The sequence below is a fragment of the Scheffersomyces stipitis genome, chromosome 5 (assembly GCF_000209165.1).
Source record: "Scheffersomyces stipitis CBS 6054 chromosome 5, complete sequence".
Taxonomy (NCBI): Eukaryota; Fungi; Ascomycota; class Pichiomycetes; order Serinales; family Debaryomycetaceae; genus Scheffersomyces; species Scheffersomyces stipitis.
In genome coordinates, this window is record NC_009045.1 from 59,474 (window position 1) to 82,510 (window position 23,037).

General features: G+C 41.1%; 11 protein-coding genes across 11 annotated transcripts; 6 read left to right on the forward strand and 5 right to left on the reverse strand. All coding sequences in view use genetic code 12, as the record gives it.

Annotated features, from left to right (window-relative positions):
* Window positions 1-260: 260 nt before the first annotated feature.
* On the reverse strand, window positions 261-1,994 carry MDR19 (spermidine exporter, MDR-type pump; the record flags this gene model as incomplete). The annotated part of the gene is made up of 1 exon (XM_001384999.1): window positions 261-1,994. A coding segment is annotated over one exon (1,734 nt), but the record flags the coding sequence as incomplete, so codon positions are not given.
* Window positions 1,995-2,712: 718 nt separating this feature from the next.
* On the reverse strand, window positions 2,713-4,458 carry MDR14 (multidrug resistance protein 4; the record flags this gene model as incomplete). Its single annotated transcript, XM_001385000.1, has 1 exon — window positions 2,713-4,458. A coding segment is annotated over one exon (1,746 nt), but the record flags the coding sequence as incomplete, so codon positions are not given.
* A 662-nt stretch (window positions 4,459-5,120) lies between these two features.
* PICST_78247 (predicted protein) lies at window positions 5,121-6,636 on the reverse strand. The gene has a single exon (XM_001385001.1). It carries the CDS (start codon window positions 6,587-6,589, stop codon window positions 5,153-5,155), a length of 1,437 nt encoding a protein of 478 aa, XP_001385038.2. The 5' UTR covers window positions 6,590-6,636; the 3' UTR covers window positions 5,121-5,152.
* Window positions 6,637-7,184: 548 nt separating this feature from the next.
* On the forward strand, window positions 7,185-7,649 carry HPA3 (N-acetyltransferase HPA3; the record flags this gene model as incomplete). The annotated part of the gene is made up of 1 exon (XM_001384627.1): window positions 7,185-7,649. One exon carries the CDS (start codon window positions 7,185-7,187, stop codon window positions 7,647-7,649), a length of 465 nt encoding a protein of 154 aa, XP_001384664.1.
* A 502-nt stretch (window positions 7,650-8,151) lies between these two features.
* Window positions 8,152-9,480, forward strand: PICST_31861 (predicted protein; the record flags this gene model as incomplete). The annotated part of the gene is made up of 1 exon (XM_001384628.1): window positions 8,152-9,480. One exon carries the CDS (start codon window positions 8,152-8,154, stop codon window positions 9,478-9,480), a length of 1,329 nt encoding a protein of 442 aa, XP_001384665.2.
* A 380-nt stretch (window positions 9,481-9,860) lies between these two features.
* On the reverse strand, window positions 9,861-10,112 carry PICST_60004 (predicted protein; the record flags this gene model as incomplete). Its single annotated transcript, XM_001385002.1, has 1 exon — window positions 9,861-10,112. The coding sequence occupies one exon, from the start codon at window positions 10,110-10,112 to the stop codon at window positions 9,861-9,863; it is 252 nt and encodes an 83-aa protein (XP_001385039.1).
* Window positions 10,113-11,020: 908 nt separating this feature from the next.
* On the forward strand, window positions 11,021-12,340 carry PICST_31862 (predicted protein; the record flags this gene model as incomplete). The annotated part of the gene is made up of 1 exon (XM_001384629.1): window positions 11,021-12,340. One exon carries the CDS (start codon window positions 11,021-11,023, stop codon window positions 12,338-12,340), a length of 1,320 nt encoding a protein of 439 aa, XP_001384666.2.
* A 585-nt stretch (window positions 12,341-12,925) lies between these two features.
* HET1 (protein involved in nonallelic heterokaryon incompatibility) lies at window positions 12,926-13,593 on the forward strand. Its single transcript, XM_001384630.1, has one exon. It carries the CDS (start codon window positions 12,964-12,966, stop codon window positions 13,555-13,557), a length of 594 nt encoding a protein of 197 aa, XP_001384667.1. The 5' UTR covers window positions 12,926-12,963; the 3' UTR covers window positions 13,558-13,593.
* Window positions 13,594-13,823: 230 nt separating this feature from the next.
* Window positions 13,824-14,204, reverse strand: PICST_59821 (predicted protein; the record flags this gene model as incomplete). The annotated part of the gene is made up of 1 exon (XM_001385003.1): window positions 13,824-14,204. The coding sequence occupies one exon, from the start codon at window positions 14,202-14,204 to the stop codon at window positions 13,824-13,826; it is 381 nt and encodes a 126-aa protein (XP_001385040.1).
* Window positions 14,205-15,098: 894 nt separating this feature from the next.
* Window positions 15,099-17,507, forward strand: PICST_31865 (predicted protein; the record flags this gene model as incomplete). Its single annotated transcript, XM_001384631.1, has 1 exon — window positions 15,099-17,507. One exon carries the CDS (start codon window positions 15,099-15,101, stop codon window positions 17,505-17,507), a length of 2,409 nt encoding a protein of 802 aa, XP_001384668.2.
* A 1,039-nt stretch (window positions 17,508-18,546) lies between these two features.
* Window positions 18,547-22,920, forward strand: MUC1.5 (extremely serine rich protein - mucin-like protein). The gene has a single exon (XM_001384632.1). It carries the CDS (start codon window positions 18,714-18,716, stop codon window positions 22,629-22,631), a length of 3,918 nt encoding a protein of 1,305 aa, XP_001384669.2. The 5' UTR covers window positions 18,547-18,713; the 3' UTR covers window positions 22,632-22,920.
* The last annotated feature ends 117 nt before the right edge of the window (window positions 22,921-23,037 follow it).

Here is a 23,037-nt window from a genome sequence, read left to right on the forward strand (position 1 = left end):
GCCCGCCCCACAAAGACAATGAGCCGTCTTTTTCTTTTAGTCATTGTCTAGGTCGGCTCCAAATGTGCTTTTAGATCTGCTTTTGCTATGTAATTACTATATTTAGAGAAAAGACACTTATTGTCTCTCCACTCAAAACTATCAATTTTTGGAGGGGCTTTATGTAGTTCCAGTTTAGTGGACCGGTACGATGCTGGTTCATTAGATTTGAAGTCTCTATGTCGTGTATTAATTTTATAATGCTACTTGCTCCGTCGTTTCTAAGAATTTCTTTTCTGTAACCTCTCAAGATTCCTTGCATCTCTTTTCGCCTGGTCTCTATCCATTCTCCTGTTAGCCCATAGTCTCAATCTTTCTCCATACATTAAACAAAAGATAGGGAATGGCAAGCCCAAGGCCAAGGCAATGAAAGCACAAAGGGTATTCCCCCATCCGTAGTGTAGCCTATCGTACAACTTCTGGGCAAACAATGGAAATGAAAACCCAAACAACGAACGAAACACAGCTGCTGCTGCAACAGAACTGGCTGCAAACCGATTGTTCATATCAATCAAGTAGTTCTGGATAGTTTGGAATACAGCAATTATGGAAAATGCGAATATGCCCATCCCAATCAGTGGCATAATCCAATGAAGTTTATTTTGGACAGACCATCCATACCAAATTAGGCCAACCGGCACCCCAATCCCACTGAAACAGAGACATGGCAACCTGTACTCTGGCTTTGCAACACCACCGTTTTTGGCTATCAACCTATAGTATATCTTGTCTATCATTAAAGACCAAAATATCACTCCTAGAGTAAATCCGATTCCCAATGGAATAAACATGAGACCGGCAACCTCAACTGAGAACCCGTAGGATACACCAAAAACATCCGGAAATGTCACGATCATAAGATACATGAAACCATATACGAAAGCCATGAACGAACCTAAACCAATGACCATGGGATGGGTGAACAACAATTTCAATGGTCTACTCATGGTTACAGCAACTTTCTCCCACATTCTCTGACCATCAGCGATTTCGAAAATAGTGTGTAGATGTTCATTGCCAGTTTCCTTTCTCAATTTAATAGCCTTCTTTCTTAACAACTTCGGCGAATAAGTTTCCTTAAAAAAGATTGTTCCAAATACGGCAACAGCTCCATTAAACATGGCAAGAACATAGAAGACCCATGGCCACTCTTTATGAGAAATTATAAACCCTCCAATAATTGGAGCAATTACCGGTCCAAGCGAAGGGCACATCCCGTAAATGGCCATGGCTATTTGCCTCTCGTCGTCACTGAAGAGATCTGCAAGAGTACCAGCTCCAACATTCAAAGCTGCACATCCTCCAAGACCGCCGAGAAATCTGAAGATACACAATTGTGCGGTAGTCTTTGCAAATGCACACGCTAAGTTGAAAATAAAGATTAACCAAATGGAAACATTGAGCACAGTTCTTCTACCAAAACGATCACTTTCTGAAAGTGGAGCAATTAACAACGGTCCAAGAGCCCAAGCTAGCACCATGACAGAAACAGTGAAAGATACTATAAAATCACCTTCCATATGTAATTCTTCTGCGATTTTAGTCATTGCTGGTGATAGCATAGTGGACGACATGGGTGAGATCAAGGTATACAACCCTACTATAAAGAGTTGGAACATCTTTTCTGGTCGAGACCAATTACGAGGGTACATAGGGTCTTCCTTTCCCTCCCAAGTGACTAATTCTGGATCTATAGAATTGAACTCTCCACCAAAGTCCTTTACAGGCACTGCAATATCTGGTGTTTTCTCGTAGAAGTTCTCAATTTCCGTATCTATTTTAGCTTCAACATCTTCAATGCGATAGGGCGAATGCATCTCGTGCTGTACAGTTTGAACACGAGCTGTTAGAGTAGTCAAGATGGTCGACCTACTTTTCGTTCTCTCCAAATCGATATGCTCTTCGTCCATATCGCCATATATATCACGAACAGTATAACGACTGGTTTGCCTAGACAAGCCGGACTCATGGGACCTTAAAGATGACACCCTCGACAACGGTCTTGCTGCAAGAGATTCATGGTGAGCCAAGCGATGCTTGTCTGGTGTTAGAAAGTTTTCAGAACTACTGGTTGAAGTTTCGTCCTTCCCCAGGTCCACCAGTTTGGTCGGAACAGTAACATCAAACTTCGAGAATTCCGACTTTTTGTAACTCTTCTTGTCCAATGGCATATTCTATAAATGTCCTTTATTAGGAAATACAACTTATGAGAGCAAGAGACGGTAGTGGATTAGTCCATCACCACGTAGTTGTGGACTGTTAATTCACAATTTTCAGTTCTCAGGAGATGTCCAACATAAGCCGCATTTCCCCAGTATCGGATCTGCAAATTTCTCAAAAGAATCAAATCCTCGGAATTATAGTTTTTCTTGGATATTATTCCGCTTATCCAGCCGCGCAATTGAAAGCGGAGATTAACAGCTGACTAATTCCAAATTCTCCTTTGAACTAACAGGTAGTTAAATACGCCGACACTAGAAGAAACTCTTAACGAACTGGAAGGTCTTAAAAACTGCTTATGAGGAAGGTTAGAAAAAAAAGCTGTTCGTGGACAAGCAGCAAGATTATTTTTTAACAAAAGTTTTTAGCAGGTACTATAACAATTTAGTCATTTCTATCAAAACTTAAAACCTATACTTCCGTTAAGACAAAAAGAAATGATTAGAATAATTTTCAATCTATCTTCTCTAGAGTGTTCTGTAGTTGTAGTCTTGCCAAATTTCTAGCATCTCTACGTGCCTGTTCGGCATTCATTCTCTGATTTGCCCATTTCCGCAACCTCTCACCATACATCAAACAGAAAATCGGAAACGGCAAACCCAAGGCTAGACCTATTAGGGCACACACTGTATTGCCCCAACCGTAGTCTAGCCGATCATACATAGTATGGGCAAATAGTGGGAAGGCAAACCCAAAGAAGGAGCGATAAACGGCAGCGGCTGCAACCGAACTGGCTGCAAACCTATTATTCATATCTATCAAGTAATTTTGAATCGTCTGGAATACGGCAATGAACGAAAATGAGAAAATAGCCATTCCGATCAGCGGCATTATCCAATGTAGCCTCTTTTCTACAGACCATCCGTACCATACCAACCCAGCAGGAATGCCAATTCCTGAAAAGCAAAGACACGGCAACCGATATTCAGGCTTCGGAACACCGCCATTTCTTTCTGTCAACTTGTTATACACTTTGTCAATCATTATGGTCCAAAATATAGTTCCAATGATGTATCCAATACCCAATGGTAAGTACATTAAGCCTGAAATACTGATAGAGAAACCATACGAGCCGCGGAAAACCTGAGGAAATGTGACTATCATGAGGTACATGAACCCATAAACGAATGCCATAAAGGACCCCAAGCCAATCACCATAGGATGTGTACACAATAGTTTTACTGGTCTTTTAACAGTAACCATGATCCTTTCCCACTGAGTCTCACCATCAGCAATCTCGTATATAGTATGCAAATGCAGATTTCCAGTTTCAGTTCTTAAGAAATTAGCTTTCATTCTCAAGAGACGAGGTGAGTATGTTTCTCTAAAAAACAATGTCCCAAAAATGGCAACAGCGGCATTGAATATAGCCAAAACATAGAACACCCAGTGCCATGATTTGTGAGAAATTATGAAACTGGAAATAATGGGAGATAGAACAGGTCCAAGTGTAGGGCAAATAGAGTAAGCTGCCATTGCTGCTTGTCTATCATTGTCGCTAAAGAGGTCTGCCAAAGTACCTGCTCCCACATTAAGGGCAGCACAACCTCCAAGGCCTCCCAAGAAACGAAATATGCACAATTGAGTAGTGGACTTCGCAAAACCACAGGCTAGGTTGAAAACGAAGTTGATCCAAATTGAAATGTTTAACACTGGTCTTCTGCCTACACGGTCACTTTCAGATATTGGTGCTATCAACAAGGGCCCAATAGCCCATGCTAATACCATTATAGAAACAGAAAATGACTGAATGAACTGGTTATTCATGTGAAGATCTTTGGCAATTTCGTTCATGGCTGGAGAAAGCATTGAAGACGACATAGGAGAGATCAAGGTATAGAGAGAAACAATGAGCAATTGAAATAGCTTACGAGACCTGCTCCAGTTTCTGGGATAATCAGGGTCTTCCTCGCCATCCCATGTTACCAATTCAGGGTCTATGCCACTGAACTCACCTCCAAAATCCTTCGCAGGGACAGAAACATCGGGAATTTTCTCGTACTCCAATTTCTGAGAATTGCCATAGATATCAAGATTGGAGTTAGAGTCTGCTGGCTGATGCTGACTGTTAACTCTCTGTGAAAGAGAATGCAAAATTGTTGTTCTTGTGGCTGTTCTTCTGATAGAAATTTCGTTTGAGTCCATGTCTCCATAGATATCCTTTGCAGTATAAGTAGATGATAGCCTAGATAACTTATGCCCCAAAGGACCGTAACCAGTGCCTACAGACGAGGCTATAGATGTCGATCTCCTTATAGAGTTAATTGCATTGCCAAGAGCTACAGAGCTGGAGTATGTTCTTTCTTTTTTGACCTTGTTGAAAGCAGCACTTGATCGTCTTCTGAATGTGCTTCCTATCTTATCTATGGGCTCATCAACTTCTTCTATAGCAATAGGATCAATTTCATGGCGACCGCCAGTTTCATTGTGAAGTTTACCAGGGGAATCAATTTCACCTTCAGAGCCCGAAATTGAACTCTGTAATGAAAAAGTCAGATCTTTCAGAAGTGATGGTTGTAGTTCATCTATGTGAGATGGAGAAGTTTCCTTATCAGTACCAGAAACCGATTTGGAAATGGTCTCACTCGACGGGATCTTATCCTCTTCCATATGTTCTTTTGAGCTCATAACGGCACCTATGTATTGTTGATGGGATCTTTCTTAATGACTGATTAAAGTGGTGTCAAGTTTTAAAATTTAAACCTGCCAAACCTACACTACTTTTCTGTTGCTATCAAGCGATCTTCAGAATTTATTTTCTGAAGCTTATCTTTGCGCATCGCTAGTAATTATTTAGTGGAATAAAATACCATTAGGTGATAATAAATGAAGGTCAATGTTGTTACGAATCGGCTTACCTTGTTTACATATATATATTCACAAATTGTAAATACTATTTTTTGATGTAATTAAGCACCATTTCTTGAAACTTGTCTACGAAAATATCCATCACTTTCTTTTCATTTTCATACAACTCTTCGTACTCTGGTAGACTTCCAAACACAATCTGAAGTCCTCCCTTTTCGGTTGTGCTCATGTTAAGGATGAAATGGTATACAACACCAGTATTCAGACCAAAGTACATGTTCTCAATATCAAACTTCCCGTTCGTGGGTACTATTTTACCCAAGTTGGATATAGTGAGTGAAAATCGGCCCTCTCTCTTGTTCAATTTCAGGCTGAAAAAGTCCCAGAAGTTGTAGAACCTATACAATCCCACCAGCTTGAATGAAACTCTCGATTTGATATTCTCCATCATGCACTTATGAAAATACTTCATATAAGAGATCAAATCCGAAGATATAGGTGGTAAGACCACTGGATCACCACAAACCATAACACCGTAGAGGAAATCCTTGTATTGTGGATAATATCTTCTTCCATTCACAGCAATTAAGTTAAGGGTAGAGAATTCAGTTCCAGGGTCCACACTCTTGAACACAGTCTCCTGCAAACATTTTGCAGCAATCACGTTGAAATATGGCGTAACAGTCATGTCGTTAACTCTACAGAATTGTGAAACCTCGTCCACCTGTTGATTAGTGAAGTTCACAATCCTGAATTTTGTATCAGTATCCTTCTTCACTATACCAGCTCGGAATATTGGGTTCACTCCAAAATCTGGCTTGAACAAGTTCTTTTCAAACAACTTTTTGAATCTCTCGAAGAAGTTCCAGAAAGTTGGAAGATATTTAGATAAGTAATACTTTGCAATATCAAGATACGAGAGCAGATACAAGTCTCTCACAGCTTCAATAGGAGGAGTGATAACAGCTGGCAATACCTGCGACTCTCTAACGTAATCAAAAATGACCTCCTCGTATTGATCTTCGGCCTTCTCTAATTGGACAGCCAAATCTTTCATGAATTGAACTCCAGACATACCATCGAAAATTGAATGGTCAAACAATCCACTCACATACTGGTGGCCTTCCCTGTCATCTAACACAATGATTTTCCATAGTGGTAAATTCTCCACATTCATGGGTATGAGGAAACTGTTCAAATAGCCTATTGTGGTGCCGTCAAAGACATCAATACTCTCGAATCTCACGACATCTTCGAAGAGGATCTTCTCAACGATCCTAATCTCGTGATTAAGACCGTTAACCAAAGCATTGTCTTGTTCATCCAATTTATAGAAATTGTGAGTCAACCAGGTGTTTTCAGACACCATGGCCCTCAAGGCACTTGAGAGAGTCAGAGGAGTTACTTTAGACCTGTACTGGACAGTGATATTGAAGTTGGAATAATACTTTTCCAGACCACGGCACAAGTAGTACCTTTCCAAGACACTGGGTGGGCGTCTATGAACTTCCAGAACCACCATACTACGACGAATCCTTACTTACTGGTTATATTGAAACCAATTGGTCTACTCTCTTTTGTTAATATTTCTGCTAGTTATATTTTTGAAGTTTGTGACTCATAGTCATTTTGAGGAGTGCTTAGCGCACAGAGTTGAGAATCCCCCCAACTTCGGAACTCAGGCAAAGATGATAGATATCTACAGCTTCTTAACTACGAGCTAGTAACATTCTGACATGGAATGCCAATTCCTTCGGGGATTATACGTAGATTTAGAAAGTAGTTTTTAGCCGGTTTATTTTTGGTGTATATACGGGAAAGTCATCCCGGCATTTCCTCTTAATATACTGAAAAGGGAAGCACGAACGGCCGATACGATAACCAGAATCATCGTTACTATAGCTTCCATACATAAGCATGGATTACAAATCTTTCCAGGATTAAGAAAGCGGATAGAAATACAAGTAAAAATATTCAGATAACTCAAATATTAGCGGATTGCTCAATTTAGTAGTCGCAGCCGTTAAATGAGGAAACTGGATTTAAAAAGGGAAGTGTCTTCTCTGCTTCTCGTGAATTTCCATTCTCATCAGATTTTGCATATCATAACTAGCATCATGTCAATAACTCTCAGACCAATCCAGGAAGGCGACAAGCCTGAGTGGTTGAACTTGTGGACCGGAAAGGGAGGATACATCGAGTTCTACAAGTCTTCACATAAGATTACACCGGAAATTTCAGACTCTACATTTGCCAGATTTCTTGATCCGAACGAGCCTGTCTATTCTGTTGTTGCCATTGATGACTCCACCGGAAAGATCATTGGCTTTGCCAACTATTTGACTCACAGAAACACCTGGACCATTGAGAATGCGTTGTACTTAAACGACTTGTTTGTTAGCGAAGATGTTAGATTGAAGGGAACAGGAAGGAAGCTCATCGAGTACATTTACAGTGAAGCCGACAGATTGAAATGCAAGAAGTGCTATTGGTCTACACAATTCGAGAACCACAGAGCCCAATTGTTGTACACGAAGGTCGGAGTAAAGAGCGGATTCTTGCTTTACCGTAGGCCAGATTAGATATACGTGTCCAGAGATATGGTACGATTATGTAGAATATGGGCAATGTACGATAATGAACTACTGGAGAATTTACTGTAGCAGAATATGCGATCGAGATCGAAGATGGAGATTGTACAGGAATATAAGAATAAGGCACAAGAATTGTATACTAATAAGACTTCTCGTACAAGAAGTATTTATGGTAGGTTTGCTATCAACATACTGAGTTGTAGGTCTATCTGCAACTTCTTTCATAGTTAATCGGGTCACCTGACTTCGCTACAAGCAATCAGTGAAATCAGAAATAAGCACCAAAGGAAGGCTTTATCTATATATTGCCACACCTGCACACAAAGGTGCGGTTCCATAGTTAACAACAGATACATATACAATAAGCAGATACTGTAGCAAACACAAGAAGAGCCTAGAGAATTACCAACATATTTGACGTTAAATGTTTACAATCTGAGCAATTAAAGAAATAGTAAATCCCTTTCTCCGCTACAAAGATCATAACCCCATGAATTTCCTCCGCAAGTTCATTGGCGCCACTGCCACGGACGAAGTTGCGCTGATTCCCTCGGGAAAGCTCTTTCTCACGAGAGCACCGCTGCTGCCCAAGGGTGCGATGGAATGTTTATTTATCGATGCGTTTGCACTGATTAGACAGACGACGCGTCCGTTCTACTACCAGCTATGTATCACACGGGTTTATCAAGAAGGAGAACTCGATGCCCATGGGCTGAGTGGGTTTGACGATTCAGATGACGACGACGATGAAGACAGAGAGAATGCCCATTCCATCACCGATTCCACATCGGGATCTAAGGACGAGTGGTCCTTCGCCATTGTAGAGGATTTGCAGATCCATTGGTATAATAAAGCAGATGGAACACGTGCCATAGCATGGAAAGACTTGAACGGAGACTTTGGTGATAAGTTCGAGTTCAATGTCGATGAAGACGTCAAACTCAGCGATGTGGATGCATTTATGTTGGCACTTTACAAGTGTTTGTACGAAGTAAAGTACCACAAGAGTTCTCTTGGAATTCGCCATTCCAGCGAACTAGACGAATTTATATTTACGCCTAAACCAGATCTTCTTTCTATGGAGAATCTTAAAGGTACACGAATACTACAGTACGATTCTGAAGAAGAAGATGACGACGAAGACGAAGAAGATCCTGAAGGTGTTGACCTGGACTCATCGAGCGATTTGCTTAAAGGTTCATCATCGGTGGTGACGACTGTGGTTGATACGGAGACGTTGTTGAGTCTCAAGACTCTAGAGCCAAAGGGACACATAATATACCGAAGTTCTGCTTTCACATTGCATCTATACGACTCTCAAGCAGGTTCATTTAAACGAAAAGCAGAAGTAGGTGAAGTAAGTCTCAAGATTATCGACTTGGACAACGACTGGCGATATTCTCTTTATATCACCAGTAAAGCAACTGATACGCCTATCAGCTTCAGCGCAGCCATCACCAAGAAAATGAAACCTACTTTCAACTACGAACATCTATCGTTCATCTTCAACTATCTCACATTTGACCAGAAAGAAGATTCGGCGTTTTCCTGGTTGCTCAAGTTCACCTCTATCAAAGACTTGCTGGTATTCCAGAATGCCTTTATGGTAGCACTCTGGGAGTCTTCGAACAAGAAAAAATACGCACGCTCCATCGAAACTGACCAGGTGGTGGATGCCTTTGCCAAACTCAATGTAGACGACAACAAGTGTGATAACAAGCCTAAGACAGAAACCAGTGATCTTGAGTATACCACTGCTCGTGAAGAGTATGATGGACCCATCGGTGGCACAACAGCTCCCAGAAGCTCTCGAAGATGAAATCATATAAATGGTATGACCTCAGCAAGTTATATAGAGCTAGGTTATATTTCCACGAAAGAGCTGGTATTTTCGGTAACACAACATAGAAGCATTACCACTGTTAATTGAGTTTTCTTGAACTGCTTATTTATTGGACGGAGCCCAACTCCGAGGCGACCCAAAGGTTGAAAGCAACCATACCTGATTTTCTAATATCACAAGATCAATATCTAATAGTACATTTGTCATAATTATATAGTATCATAATAGCACATTTGCCATAATAATAGCACAATTATCATTTCGTGATTCTCATGATATTCCTTATCATCATAATCATTAACGTCGTTTATTAAAGTCTAATTTCCTGTTACTATATTATTGAATCTACATTAGGGTTAGCTCCAGAAACGGAACGACCGCTTCATTTCATCGGCCCAGATAACACGGAATGCATTTACCTTATGGAAAGTTGTAGGCTTGTAGCTGAGATAGTTCAACTTGATCTTGGGCTTGGTGTCTGGGTGGGGAGTATAGTCTATTCGGTTTATTCTCGCATGGATCTTCCGTACCCAGTTATGGAACGCTGGCGAATCCATCAACTTGCGGTAGAAGAACTCCTCAAGCGACCGTGGAGGAGGGCGTGACATCGTAGCGTATACTGAACTATATTTGCATTTGTAGCCGTAATCAAAAATGTGGATGTACAATGGAATGCTCCAATATTCTTGATTCAAATTATAATCTTAAAGAATACTATATACAGGAGACGGTTATGATGGTGTCTGAACAGTTAAAGCTATCAACTCTATTTCTGAATACAGCTGAGAGATATCAAACACAATGAGATGAATTGTATTTGGGTATTCAGAGCAGGAGAAAGAACCAACAAGAGATCAGGCATTGTTCATGTTTTTGTTCTTTTCCTTACAAAGTTTGGATCTAGTTACTCTTTCTAAATTACATGGTTCTTTCCAATAATTAGCAAAACCTTGTTCCGATATACGTTAAGAAAGAATTTTTCTTGATTGGCAAATGCTGTTTTCTTTCATTTGTTTTCGGAATGGTCAAACCCTGAACCGTATTGCCGTTTCCTGATTTGGCATCGGTTCTGAGCCTATATTGTTGGTACCTTTTGGCACCCATAGCAAAAGATACGACCAACTGCACCTGTATATAGTCTTGTTTCCGCTTCCGCATGCGGAAAGTTTGTAAACATCATTAGCCATTAGTGGAATAAATTTACAGACTTAGGCACAACAAATGGTACGCCTAGTCTTAATAGGAGACGAGAAGAAGACGCCTACTGGTGCCAAAATTACTTTGAACAGCTCCGATTTGTATATATACAAGAAGAAGGTTGACAAAAGACAAATATTTGTCTAGTTGTCCATTGTTGAATCTTTTCGCAATCGTTCAAGTATAGGCTCACTGGCTCTTGACATACTGAAAGGACTACATTTTGTCTTTGAAAATCTTTCCTTCAAGTACTTCTAACCTGTTTTCAAAATTTCCAACTTTCTTCCATTTCATATCTAATATCCAACATCATTTGCAAATGGAAGTAGACTCCTCTCTTGATATAATATCTCCACATGATGAATTTCAGCTGGACGAGTACAAACTCGATTTGGCCGACTTCATTAGCGAAGAAGACTCCCCATTCATAGAGAACGAGCAAGAAGACATCAGAATCCACAGTCCAGTTAAGAAGCAAAAGACAAACGTATTTTCAACAGATTTCCTTCATCTTGGACCTTTACTAAACAACAGCCGAGTTCAGCTTCAACCAGATGTGAAAGAATCGCACGTCATAACCAATGAATTGTTCCAAGTGACCTCCAATTTGAGGAAGTCTGTCTCCAGAGAGAGTCAGGATATCTTCAAATTCGACGATGACTCAGACTTTTTCCCCAAAAAGAGATTGAATAACGACAAGGTTGAAAAGCTTGTTCATGACTTAGGCTCCACCAAAAGTAAATCGGGCGAACTCTTTGATTTCGAACTAGACGATCAATTGCGTACCCGTTTCTACAAAGGCAGATTCAACAAGGTCAACCAATTCAGTATAGAGCAGAACGATGACGTGGACTCGCAGATTCTGACTTATCTTGGAGGATCTTCGTCTTTTCTTCCCAAGAAGAACAACGACAACAAAGAGAACTTGTCTCCCTTCCCAGATCCTTTGAAGTCTGTCAATACCAAGGAGAACTTCTCCATCAAGAAGTCCAACAAGACATTTTTCAGACCACCCAGAAGAAATCAAGGCAGAGCGTCGATTCCAGTGCTCAAGCCTTTGTCAAACTTGGCTAATGTAGACTTCAAGAAGAGCGAATCACCCTTAGTTCTGAACATAAACTCCAACAAACGCCTTTGTTCTCCTCACCATAGAAAAAACATTGCCATAAAACCCAGTCGCAAATTGACACAGACAAATCACAATATATTTGTGGTAGAGTCCCTGACAGGGCTAGTCAACGATGCCACCAAATTCGGTACAGAACTTAATGCTTCCAGTTGTGAAGATTTCCCATTACCAGAATATGCCAACGAAATAGTCCAGATTCCTACCAACGAAGACTCTCATAATAAAGTGCAGAAGATGGCCATAATAAAGTTGGTGCCAAATAGACTGTTTTCACAAACTACTGCTGCGGATTCCACGACAGAACAGAGAGGATTTTACAACGCCGAGCAATACCGGAAGTATAAGGAAGATCTCTCCTTTGTTCAGGAAGATTCAGGAGTTGAAGTGATTGGCCAGACTCTTAATAACGACTTCAACCAAAGCAGCAGCAGTAGCCACAAGTCTGCAACGCCCTCAAACAATACAAAAAAGACACGAGAAGTACATTGGCCCGATACTTTAGAGTGGTAGAGTTGGCAGACAAACTTACGATTAACGCAGACTAATAGAGCAGACTACTACAAGTTATACCAAATGTAACAGTAGCAAGAGATGTTATGGTATAAATAATGTACAACACTAATGAAGTAGAAATTAATGTAGACAATGCTAATGAGCAGTACGAATAGTAGTAGCAATGAACAGCACTACAACGTAGAACGATGCCATAGTCGATACTTCGTGGAATAGTAGAGTAGATTTGCGGCTGAGTTGATTTTCAGATTGCTAAAGAGTTCTGTTTCTACTTTGAGCTTTATTTCCTGTTTCATATTAATACACAATTCCTCTCCACTGAGTCAACGACAGGAATTCAACATAAATTAGTGTTCTCATTATCTATTCGGTTCCAATCCTCAGTAGGTGCAAAATTCTAGTAAATAGGCTTTAATTGCAATACATAGCCTTTCGTAAAAAAAAAAAAAAAAGATATTTTTCGTCCATACAATTTGAGCGCGGCGGACAACTTTACATGTCAATAAATAGAACTATGTGAAATTCAGAGATCTCACCACCGCATCCGTTTCTTTATCACGCTTGGCGTTAAATTCTTTCTCCTTCGCATCTTCTGGCTCAACTATAGGACTTTGTTGACAATGTCTACTTTCTTCGACGAAATGAAAAAGTCCTTCGTGGACGTGTCTGTTACTGACAACAAGATCGACACTGCTGGCTTCTTGGAAGCTTCTGAATCTTTGGTCAAGTTGTTTGACTTGTTGGGCTCCTCTGCCTTCTCTGTAGTCCAGAAGGATATGACTGGTAATATCACCAAGATCAGAGCCAAGTTGTTGGAAGACCCTGCCAATTCTTCTACTTTGCAAGACTTGGTGTTGTCCGAAGCTGGCACCAAGAACAAGAAGGCTACCCAAGGTTTGTTGTGGTTGAGTCGTGGTTTACAATTCACAGCCCAGGCCATGAGAGAAACGGTCGACTTGCCATCTGCCGAGTTAACGAAGACCTTCACTGACGCATACGGTAAGACATTGTCGCAATACCACGGCATTTTGATCAAGCCTATCTTCAAATTGGCCATGCAAGCATGTCCGTACAGAAAGGACTTTTTTGCCAAGTTGGGTGCTGACCAGGAAAAGGTTGGCCAACAATTATCTGCTTGGCTCGAAGCCTTGGAAGCCATCGTCAAGCTCATTATCGAGTTCTTCACCTCTGGAAACTATGGCAAGGGTTTGTAGACAGTTCATACTAGAATCAATATATAACGAGAATTGAAAGTTTTAAATCTACCGTATCTATTTTGCGTGCTTTATCAACTTTGCATCTATTCTTATCATATCCAATGACCAATACAATACCTTAGATCCGCTGTCGTATCACACATGAGTTCTACTATAGTTTCGTTCACATAAATTCAATGACATATATAGATCTTTGATATTCAAACAAAACCTATATATTCTATAATACTATTTACAATAAAATCATCACCATGATATTATCCCTATAAACTCTCCTCATCCTGGCTTATTCCGATCTTCTTGGTCTCTTGCATCAACTCGTACAACTGGCCGATCTGTTCTGGAGACATTTTCTCCAAGTCCTGTTGCTTCATCTTTCCGTCCAACCAGGTTCCGCCATCGATCTCACGCAAGTAGTCCTGCCACTGTGTCAAGAACCCAACGATGTGCAACGGATTGTCGATCTTCTGGTGAGCCTTGAACTCTGCCTTTACATATTGATCTCCAAGAGGCCTAAGCTCAGTAGGCAATTTAGAAGCATGTGCTCTCAAAATCGCTCTGTACAACTGCAAGGGAGGTAAAAGCGGAGCAGTATTACGAACTTGACGACGTGGTCTGACTGACCGCACTAAACTAGGTCTCATAGCTGAAATCAGGTCGCTTTGCTGACAGAAATCAAGTTCTACATAGATTCTGTATGCTAAATGTACCCACAGAAAATTTTGATAGCAGATCACGTGCGCTTGACTATAGATTTGTGGTACACCTGCAACAGAACCATATAGATACAAAGTAAAATCCTGATAATAGACGATATTATAATGGTTATAATGGTTCCTACCAGAATTGGTAATCTTTCTTACTTAACTCCTGCAACTTCACAAAGAAAGCCATTAAGAATCCATTTCAAAAAGTTCACATATAGTCTTCCAAATACTAAACTCTGTATCAGAAAACATCACAATGGTCTTAACAAGACTTTTGAAGAATCAATACATTAAAAAAGTACTCCACTTTTGTTTGAAGTAAACAACAACAACAACATATGACTTCAAGTTTCCATCTCATTAGTTCGGTAGCGCAATGTCTCCAAGTGCCTTATTCTTGAATCGAGAAAGGCACGAGTCGATCCAAAACCAGAATTTAACACTACCAACGCAGAATTAAAAATAGATAGTACCCCCTCGTCAAATGCTACAGTGCTGGCATTCCGTGGAGAGACAATTGCTCTCTTAGAATCCAACACCAATTACCTAATTAGTGGAGTTGGAGATTAAGCTATCCTGCACAGTACAATTACACTCATGCATACTTTGCATAAGTGCAGCAGCCCTTTTGCCCAATGCGGTAATGGTTTAGATGCTGAAAAATTCCCAAAACTGAAGTCTATGTAGACTAACTAAAAAACACCCTACAGGGCAAATTACACCCATTTCGCTCGATTGGGGTTTGATGTTTAAAAGTAAAAGATTTCCCACCTTCTGGTGTTAGCATCACCAGAGACTCCGTTTTTCTCAAACGACATTATACCACCTAAGATGAGATTTGGAGTAGTAATAACTGCTTTCGCAGCCATATCCTCACTTGTGAGTGCCGCTCCCACCAAGGGGGCATTGAAAGAAGTTTCCTCTGAAAAGTTCGACTTCGATCTCGATTCGATAATAGCAAAACTCGAGACTTTAAACCCTACGAAACGGGATATCAGGAAGAGAGACTCCAGCCAATTTGTAAACTCATTATTGGAGCTGTTGCAAGGCTCCAACTTGATTGATGAACTTTTCAAACAGATTGTCAACAGTACTGAAAATGAAGAAACATTATCTCAATCAGTTGTTTCAGCTATATCCAGAAATAAAGTGAACCCAGACACAATCTATGATGCCATGGATGATTCCGACTTATTTCCTCAATTTTACAACTACGTTTTGAGTGACAAGGAATTGAAACCTACTGCTGTTGAATATGCCAAAAACTTGTATCAGAATGGTAAACTTACTCTTTCTGAGTTCAAGGAAGTGACAGAATCAGAGGTTAAGAGAGAACTTGCAGTGCAACATTCTAAGTTGTCCAAGAAGGATTTGGACTACGTCACCAAAATCTATCAATCGTTAGCAAGCTCCAACTTGCTCAGCAGTGTGACAGACTCCATTTTCGACAACGAAAATTTAAAAGAATCAAGCAGTTCTTTCATTAAAACCAGCATAATGAATACTCCTTGTGACAAGAGCTTTGAAGTTATCAAGAGATCTGGTCAAGCATCTGACTTAATCGCAAGATCCTTGAAATCTTCAGAATTACAAAACAAGTTCGCCAGAGAAATTTCCAACAAGGTTATTGACGGATCTCTTTCGAAGAGAGCAATTGTCGGTTCTGTTGGAGCCAGTGCCGCTATTGGCGAAGAACCTGTGTCAGCTGCTGCAATTGACGCTTCTGTTGCTGTTGACATTGGAGTTTCTGCCACTTCTGAGACTTCTGCCACTCCTGATATAGTCAAAACTTCTGAAACCACTGCTGGTACAGCTACCGCAGAGGGTCTCTTAGGTGACATTGACGGCTTGTTAGGTGGCGAAGAGAATTCTGCTACTATTGCATCTTCCGCTCTGGTTGCCACATCCAATACTGCTGCTACAACCAAATCCCCAGATTTATTGGGAGGTATTTTGGGTGATATCTTGGGCGGGGATGATACTGATACTTCTGCAACCACAACATCAGCATCAACTTCTGCTACTGCTGCCACAACTTCTACTAAGGGGAACCTCATCGATGATCTTTTCGGTGGCTTATTTGGAGACAGCAGTAACACTGCTACCAGCTCATCTTCTGCCCAAGCTACTGCCACCGCAACTGCTACTTCCTCTTCCGGTGGTTCTTTCTTTGACAGCATTCTCGGAATCTTTGGTCTTGGCGGAGATTCTTCAAGTCCAACTACAACAACTTCCTCTGCTCCAAAATCCACATCGACCGGCTCTCTTTTTGATGATATCATTGATGGGGTCGATGACTTATTAGGTGGTGGAGATACAGGCTCTACCAAGACTTCTTCATCTTCATCTTCAACCTCCACCTCTGGGTCTTTGTTGGATGATATTTTCGATGAATTTTTTGGCAGCAGTAGCAGCTCAACCTCAACTCCTGCGTCCTCCTCCTCCTCGTCAAGTGGAGATTGGTTGAGTGATCTTTTGGATTCGTTTTTTGGGCCATCTAATTCAACCAGCTCTCCTAAATCCACATCATCTGGATCATCTTCAAACCTTTTGGAAGATCTCATTAACGAACTTTTTCCAGAAGGAACTAATACAACTAGTTCCGGAAATGGAGAGAGTCTCCTAGATGTCATAATTGGAATTGGGGAAGATTTACTTGGTGACTTATTTGGAGGCTCTTCAGGAAGTTCCACTGGAGGCTCCAGTCTTTTGGCTGGTATCTTCGCAATTGCAGCAGATGTCGTTTCAGACTTGTTTGGCCTCCTTTCATCTGATGCTGGATCTCTTCTTTCATATGGAGAAAGCTTTATTGGCTCGCTTATCAAGGGCCTCTTCGGTCTGTTGTTTTCGTCTACGAGTTCTTCAAGCTCTTCCGGCAAAGGTTTAATAGAATCAATTCTTGACGCTATATTTGGAGGTGTTTCTGGTTCATCTTCAACATCTACTGGGAGCTTCTCATCTATATTTGGTTCTATCGTCAGCGAGATTCTTGATGCTATTTTTGGAGACTCTTCTTCTTCCTCAAGCAGCTCCTCTTCATCATCGGGTTCTTCCTTGTTTGGATCTACTCCAAAACAATGTTGCTGTCCAAGCATTGTCAAGAGAAACTTGGCTAAAAGAGAACTTAGAGTTCAAATTAGACAGAGCATCAGAAAGAGTATTACAAGAGCAATAGAACAAAAAGCTCAGAAGCAAGCTTCGTCACAGTACATTGACTACATCGACTCCTTACAGAAGTAGTAGTCTACAACCATACCATAGGCTAGTCCTAATTCATTTATTGTATACCTAGTTACCAAAAGCGTAAAATATTTAATGTCACGACTAATGTTGTTAATGATTTTCTGTATGATTGTATTTTACATACCTCTTAGAGCTAGACAGTGTTCTCAAAGTTCAGTAGTTTGTGGCAGTCTTCCGAGACGTTCCGCAAGTCAACGAGGAGGCTTCCAGCACTGCTTAAAATAGAACGAAACCAAACAGAGAGAATGTACTTACCAAAAGCTTCAAGGCAAATAAAGGAACGTACATTTCCTTATTTGGAACACTAAAGTAGTAGCTACCAACTAAATCTCGGAACCCCTCCAGGTCTCGCTTATCATGTGAATGAGGTTACCAACGGCATGAAGTTTAGGCTCTGGATTCTAAGCCAAGAGATAAACACATTTAACCTCAACTGCCCAAGTGATGTGGGGACAAAAGCAAAACTTTAAATATTCCGAGTGGCACGGATAATTACCCAAAGAGGTTCACAATCAATTCCCAATACTGCTTCTTCAATCAATTTATAGAACAGAATCCTATTTTGCGTGAGTTATTCATGAACAACCAATATCAACCCATTTTGCTTCGTGAACCAAAGGATTTACAGACTTCATGACAATGGACAGATATGCTCATTTGTAAAGGCAAGGTTTGGATTCGCTCTACTGGCCACAAAGTATGAGACAATAGTGAAAAAAAAACTTTTTCGCAACAATTCCATACTTTGGCCCAAACCGGAAAGACTCAAATGCTGAAGGGGAAAAAACAAATCTCTTTACCAAATTAGGCAATTGGTGCAACCCGCACCCGATTGAACGATTTTGCAATAATTTTCCTAATTCAGTTGAAGTAAGGTGGGCCACATGAGTCCCAGTTAACCAAATTAGTTCATACAAAATTACTTGTTTGGGTCCGAAAACTTCAGAAAAATCTACCCCAACTAGAGGGCGATCTTATATATCTCGGGCTACGACCCCTGTCTCTATTCCAACAACTTGTTGCTTGAAAGTTTTCCTTTTGCTTGTCTTCAAGGTATATTATTCCCTCGTTTCAACGTCACTTCCCACTGTATTTCTTCAGGCTCGTATTCAGTCACCACAACGACCAATTTGCAACCTCAACCTTTTGAAGTTCTTCTGATGAAACAGTAATAAAAGTGGGATAGCAAAACTAAATTAAAGTATGAGAATAACAACCGTGTTAAACACCATTGTGCTAGCCTCAGCAGTAGTATCAGCCGATGGAAAACCCAATAATAACGTCATCAACCAAAAAAGGGGGTTCTTCGACTCATTGCTAAGCGGCTTAACTGGCAGTTCATCCAGTCCAGCAGCAGCAGCTCCAATCTCTGCCTCCGTTCAAGCCGATACCCCGGTGGCAGATGCCAATGCAGATGCGGTGGTAGCAGCTCCAGCAGCCGCTCCAGCAGCAGCCGCTCCAGTGGCAGCAGCTCCACAATCTGTTCCAATCTTAGCATCATCCCCAGTAACTGCCGCAACAGTAGCTGCAGCAGAAGCCAACACATTAATTAATACCCTTGCAGATGCAGCTACCAGTTCATCCGGAGAAAGCAAATTCTTCGATCTCTTTGGTGTAGACTCATCTAGCTCTCTTTATAATTCAAGCTCTTCTGAGAGTTCCTCATCTTCAACCTCATCCTCATCCACCTTACTTACTACCACAACTCCAGGAACCACAACTACTTCAACTGGCATTGATAACTTGGATGGTCTCTTTGGATCGAGCAATCCAACTAGATCTAGCCAAGCCATTAACACACTTCTCCCTACCTCATCTCCTATACAAAGTACAACTTCAACCGCTAAAGGGTTATTCGCCCTTCTTGGATTAGGGAACGCAGCAACAAAATCTTCGGAAGAATTATCAAGTTCAACTGGAGTTTCAAGTTCTACTGTGTCATCTAGTTCGTCTTCAGAAGACATTTTTGAACTTCTTGGCTTAAGCGAGTCAGTATCTAGTTCAAGCGAATCATCAAGCTCTGCATCCTCTGCGGACTTATTTGGCCTTCTTGGTCTTGAAGATTCTTCTGATGACTCTTCCTCTTCTGTGGTTTCTCCTTCTGCTTCTTCGTCGATTGCAGCAGTCACTACAACCAACAGGTTTGCTGCACTCTTTGGATTGGGAGGTAGTTCCAGCTCATCGTCTGCCGTCATTGCCTTGCCAACTACTTCTTCAGCAAAACTTTTGGTTGCTTCTTCAACTGTCTCTTCAGTTTCTAGCAATTCACCCACTCCAAATGCATTGGCAAGATTGTTTGGATTAGGAACTCCTTCCTCCTCTGAATCCAGCTCATCTAGTGCTTCTGCTTCTGACATTTTTGATTTCTTAAATAATGACAACACAGTGAACACTAGTTCGACCTCAGCTGGTAAACTTGGTTTTGCTGCTGTAGCTGCTGTGTCGGATTCAGACTCACTCGAAGATTGTACTGATGATGACACTCCAACTACTAGTTACAGTATTCCGGACCTTTCAGATATCACAGATATTAGTCTCTCAACAGATTTTACAGATCTGGTCAGCTCTGATGAGGACGATTGTTCTGACGAAATCAGTAACACTGTTGTCCCAACCAGTTACAGTATTCCAGACATTTCTGACATAACAGGCGATGCTACTTCCGGTCCCGCTTCTACTGATATTGCTGCTTCTTCTGACGAAGACGATTGTTCTGACGAAATCAGTAACACTGTTGTCCCAACCAGTTACAGTATTCCAGACATTTCTGACATAACAGGCGATGCTACTTCCGGTCCCGCTTCTACTGATATTGCTGCTTCTTCTGACGAAGACGATTGTTCTGACGAAATCAGTAATAGTGTTGTGCCAACCAGTTACAGTATTCCAGATATTTCTGACATAACTAGTGGTGTCACTTCTGGTCCTTCTAGTGTTGCTTCATCTGACGACGCTATCTCTTCTGATGAAGACGATTGTTCTGATGAGATTAGTAACAGTGTTGATCCAACCAGTTACAGTATTCCAGATATTTCTGACATAACTAGTGGTGTCACTTCCGATCCTTCTAGTGTTGCTTCATCTGACGTAGCAATCTCTTCTGATGAAGACGATTGTTCTGATGAGATTAGTAACAGTGTTGACCCAACCAGTTACAGCATTCCAGATATTTCTGACATAACTAGTGGTGTCACTTCCGATCCTTCTAGTGTTGCTTCATCTGACGTAGCAATCTCTTCTGATGAAGACGATTGTTCTGATGAGATTAGTAACAGTGTTGATCCAACCAGTTACAGTATTCCAGATATTTCTGACATAACTAGTGGTGTCACTTCTGATCCTTCTAGTGTTGCTTCATCTGACGTAGCAATCTCTTCTGATGAAGACGATTGTTCTGATGAGATTAGTAACAGTGTTGACCCAACCAGTTACAGTATTCCAGATATTTCTGACATTACTAGTGGTGTCACTTCTGATCCTTCTAGTGTTGCTTCATCTGATGTCGCTATCTCTTCTGACGAGGAAGATTGTTCTGATGAGATCAGCCAGAGTGTTGATCCAACCAGTTTCAGTATTCCAGACCTTTCTAGTGAAGTTACTGATCCAATCTCGTTTACGGAATCATCAGATGATGACGATGAGACTGATTGCTCAGAAGAAACCAAACCTCCAATTGTATCCACTGAGGTTACAACTGTTACTACTACATCCCATGTAACTATTGTCACTGGTGGTTCTACTATCGTTTCCGTTATCACCAACAAGGTTACATCTACCGTTGAAGAAGACGACGACGATGAATATGACTGTGAAAGTACCGTTACTGAAGTTGTTACCAATGTCATTTCCAATAACGGAGTTGTAACTACTATCACCAACATTGTAACGAGGACTACTATTGTTCCTGGCGATGGTGATTATGCTACTACCATTACCGATGATGACGATTACGAGACAGTGGAAGTCGACTGCGATGAAACTGTCTACGAGACTCACTACAGAACCACCACTGTCGTCAATAACGGTGTTGCTCAAACAACAGTTATCACGGTCACCAATACTTACACTTATGAAAACGAAGAAACTGGCTGGAGTGAAGAAGAAGAAGATTGCGATGAACCTACTACAACCGTTATCAATTATGTTACTGCTATCGCTGATTCTGGTTCCAGTGGATCCAGCGGTTCTGGATCTGTTGGTTCTGGATCTAGTGGTTCTGGATCTAGTGGTTCTGGATCTGGTGGATCCTGGTGGGGAAGTTTGGATGAATGCTACGACGATGCCGAAGATGAAGATGATGAAACTTGCGACCCAAGTTGCCCATGCCCGGAAGAAGAAGAAGAAGTCACTACAATCTATGGTACAGTCACTAAGGTATCTGCTGGCGTTACTCAAGCAGTTGCCGAAGCTGTCACTACCAAGGTTGTTACCAAGGCTGCCCAAGTTACCAAGTCTATTGAAGCAGTTACCACAGTGGCCGAAGTTCACACCTCAACAATAACATCTATTTATACCAGCAAGGGTCAAACCTACGTTACAACAGTTATTTCTAAGGAAACTAGCATCGTCACATACTGCGTCGAAGAAGAAGATGTCGAGACTATCGAAGACGGTGAAACCAAAGTAATCACCACAGCCAAGACCATAGCTAAGACTACCGCTAAGACTGCAGCTACCACAGAATCATTAGATTCAGAAGAGACGGATTGCATTGACGAAGATTGGGAAACGTCTACTGACATTCTCACCTCCTCAGAAACTTCTGCTGATGAATCATCTGAGGTCGCCACCCCAACCAACGAATCTTCTTCTGAGGATGCCATCCCAACTGTTGAGTCTTCTGCCACCCATTCAGTGACTGAAACCAACACAGAAACCACTCTCCCAACTGTTTCGCAAGGTTCTTCTAGCCCCTCCTCAACTTTGATTACTACCACCCTGTCTAGTGCCTCGAATTCAACCTTCTTGGATAGCTTGTTCGAAAGAGCTGTTAGAGAAGCCACTGATTCTGAAAGTTCTTATGTTCCTGAAGCTACACAAGTTAATGGTGGCATCAGAAGCTTAGCTCCTACCGGAGTTATTTTGATGTTGGCCACTGTGTTGGCTACCATTGTCTTGTAAGGTAACAGTAAAAGTTGCTGGACAATTATTTTGAACCAGGGCCGTATTTTTAAAAAGTTCTTCCTTCGATGAAGAAAGGATTCACAGTACAATATATGAAAATGCATAAGTGCTTGCACTTCCCAACAGCCTAGAGAATGGAAAACTCCTCTTTGATGCCATGAAACCATGAAACCAAAAAGATTGATTTACGACTTGTTCTTCTTTGTTTGTTCCCAAAAGGACTTAATTTTTTGTTTTTTTAGATACGTTATACCTTTCAAAAGATTAATATATATTTATTAGTAAGATAACATTACCGTAAGAGAAGATAAACATGGTAGCAAAGAAGAATATGTCCGAGGGTGTAACACAAGATTATAGGTTCTGGTTGCAAGAATGTCGCGTTTAAGAGGGTTGAATGCGA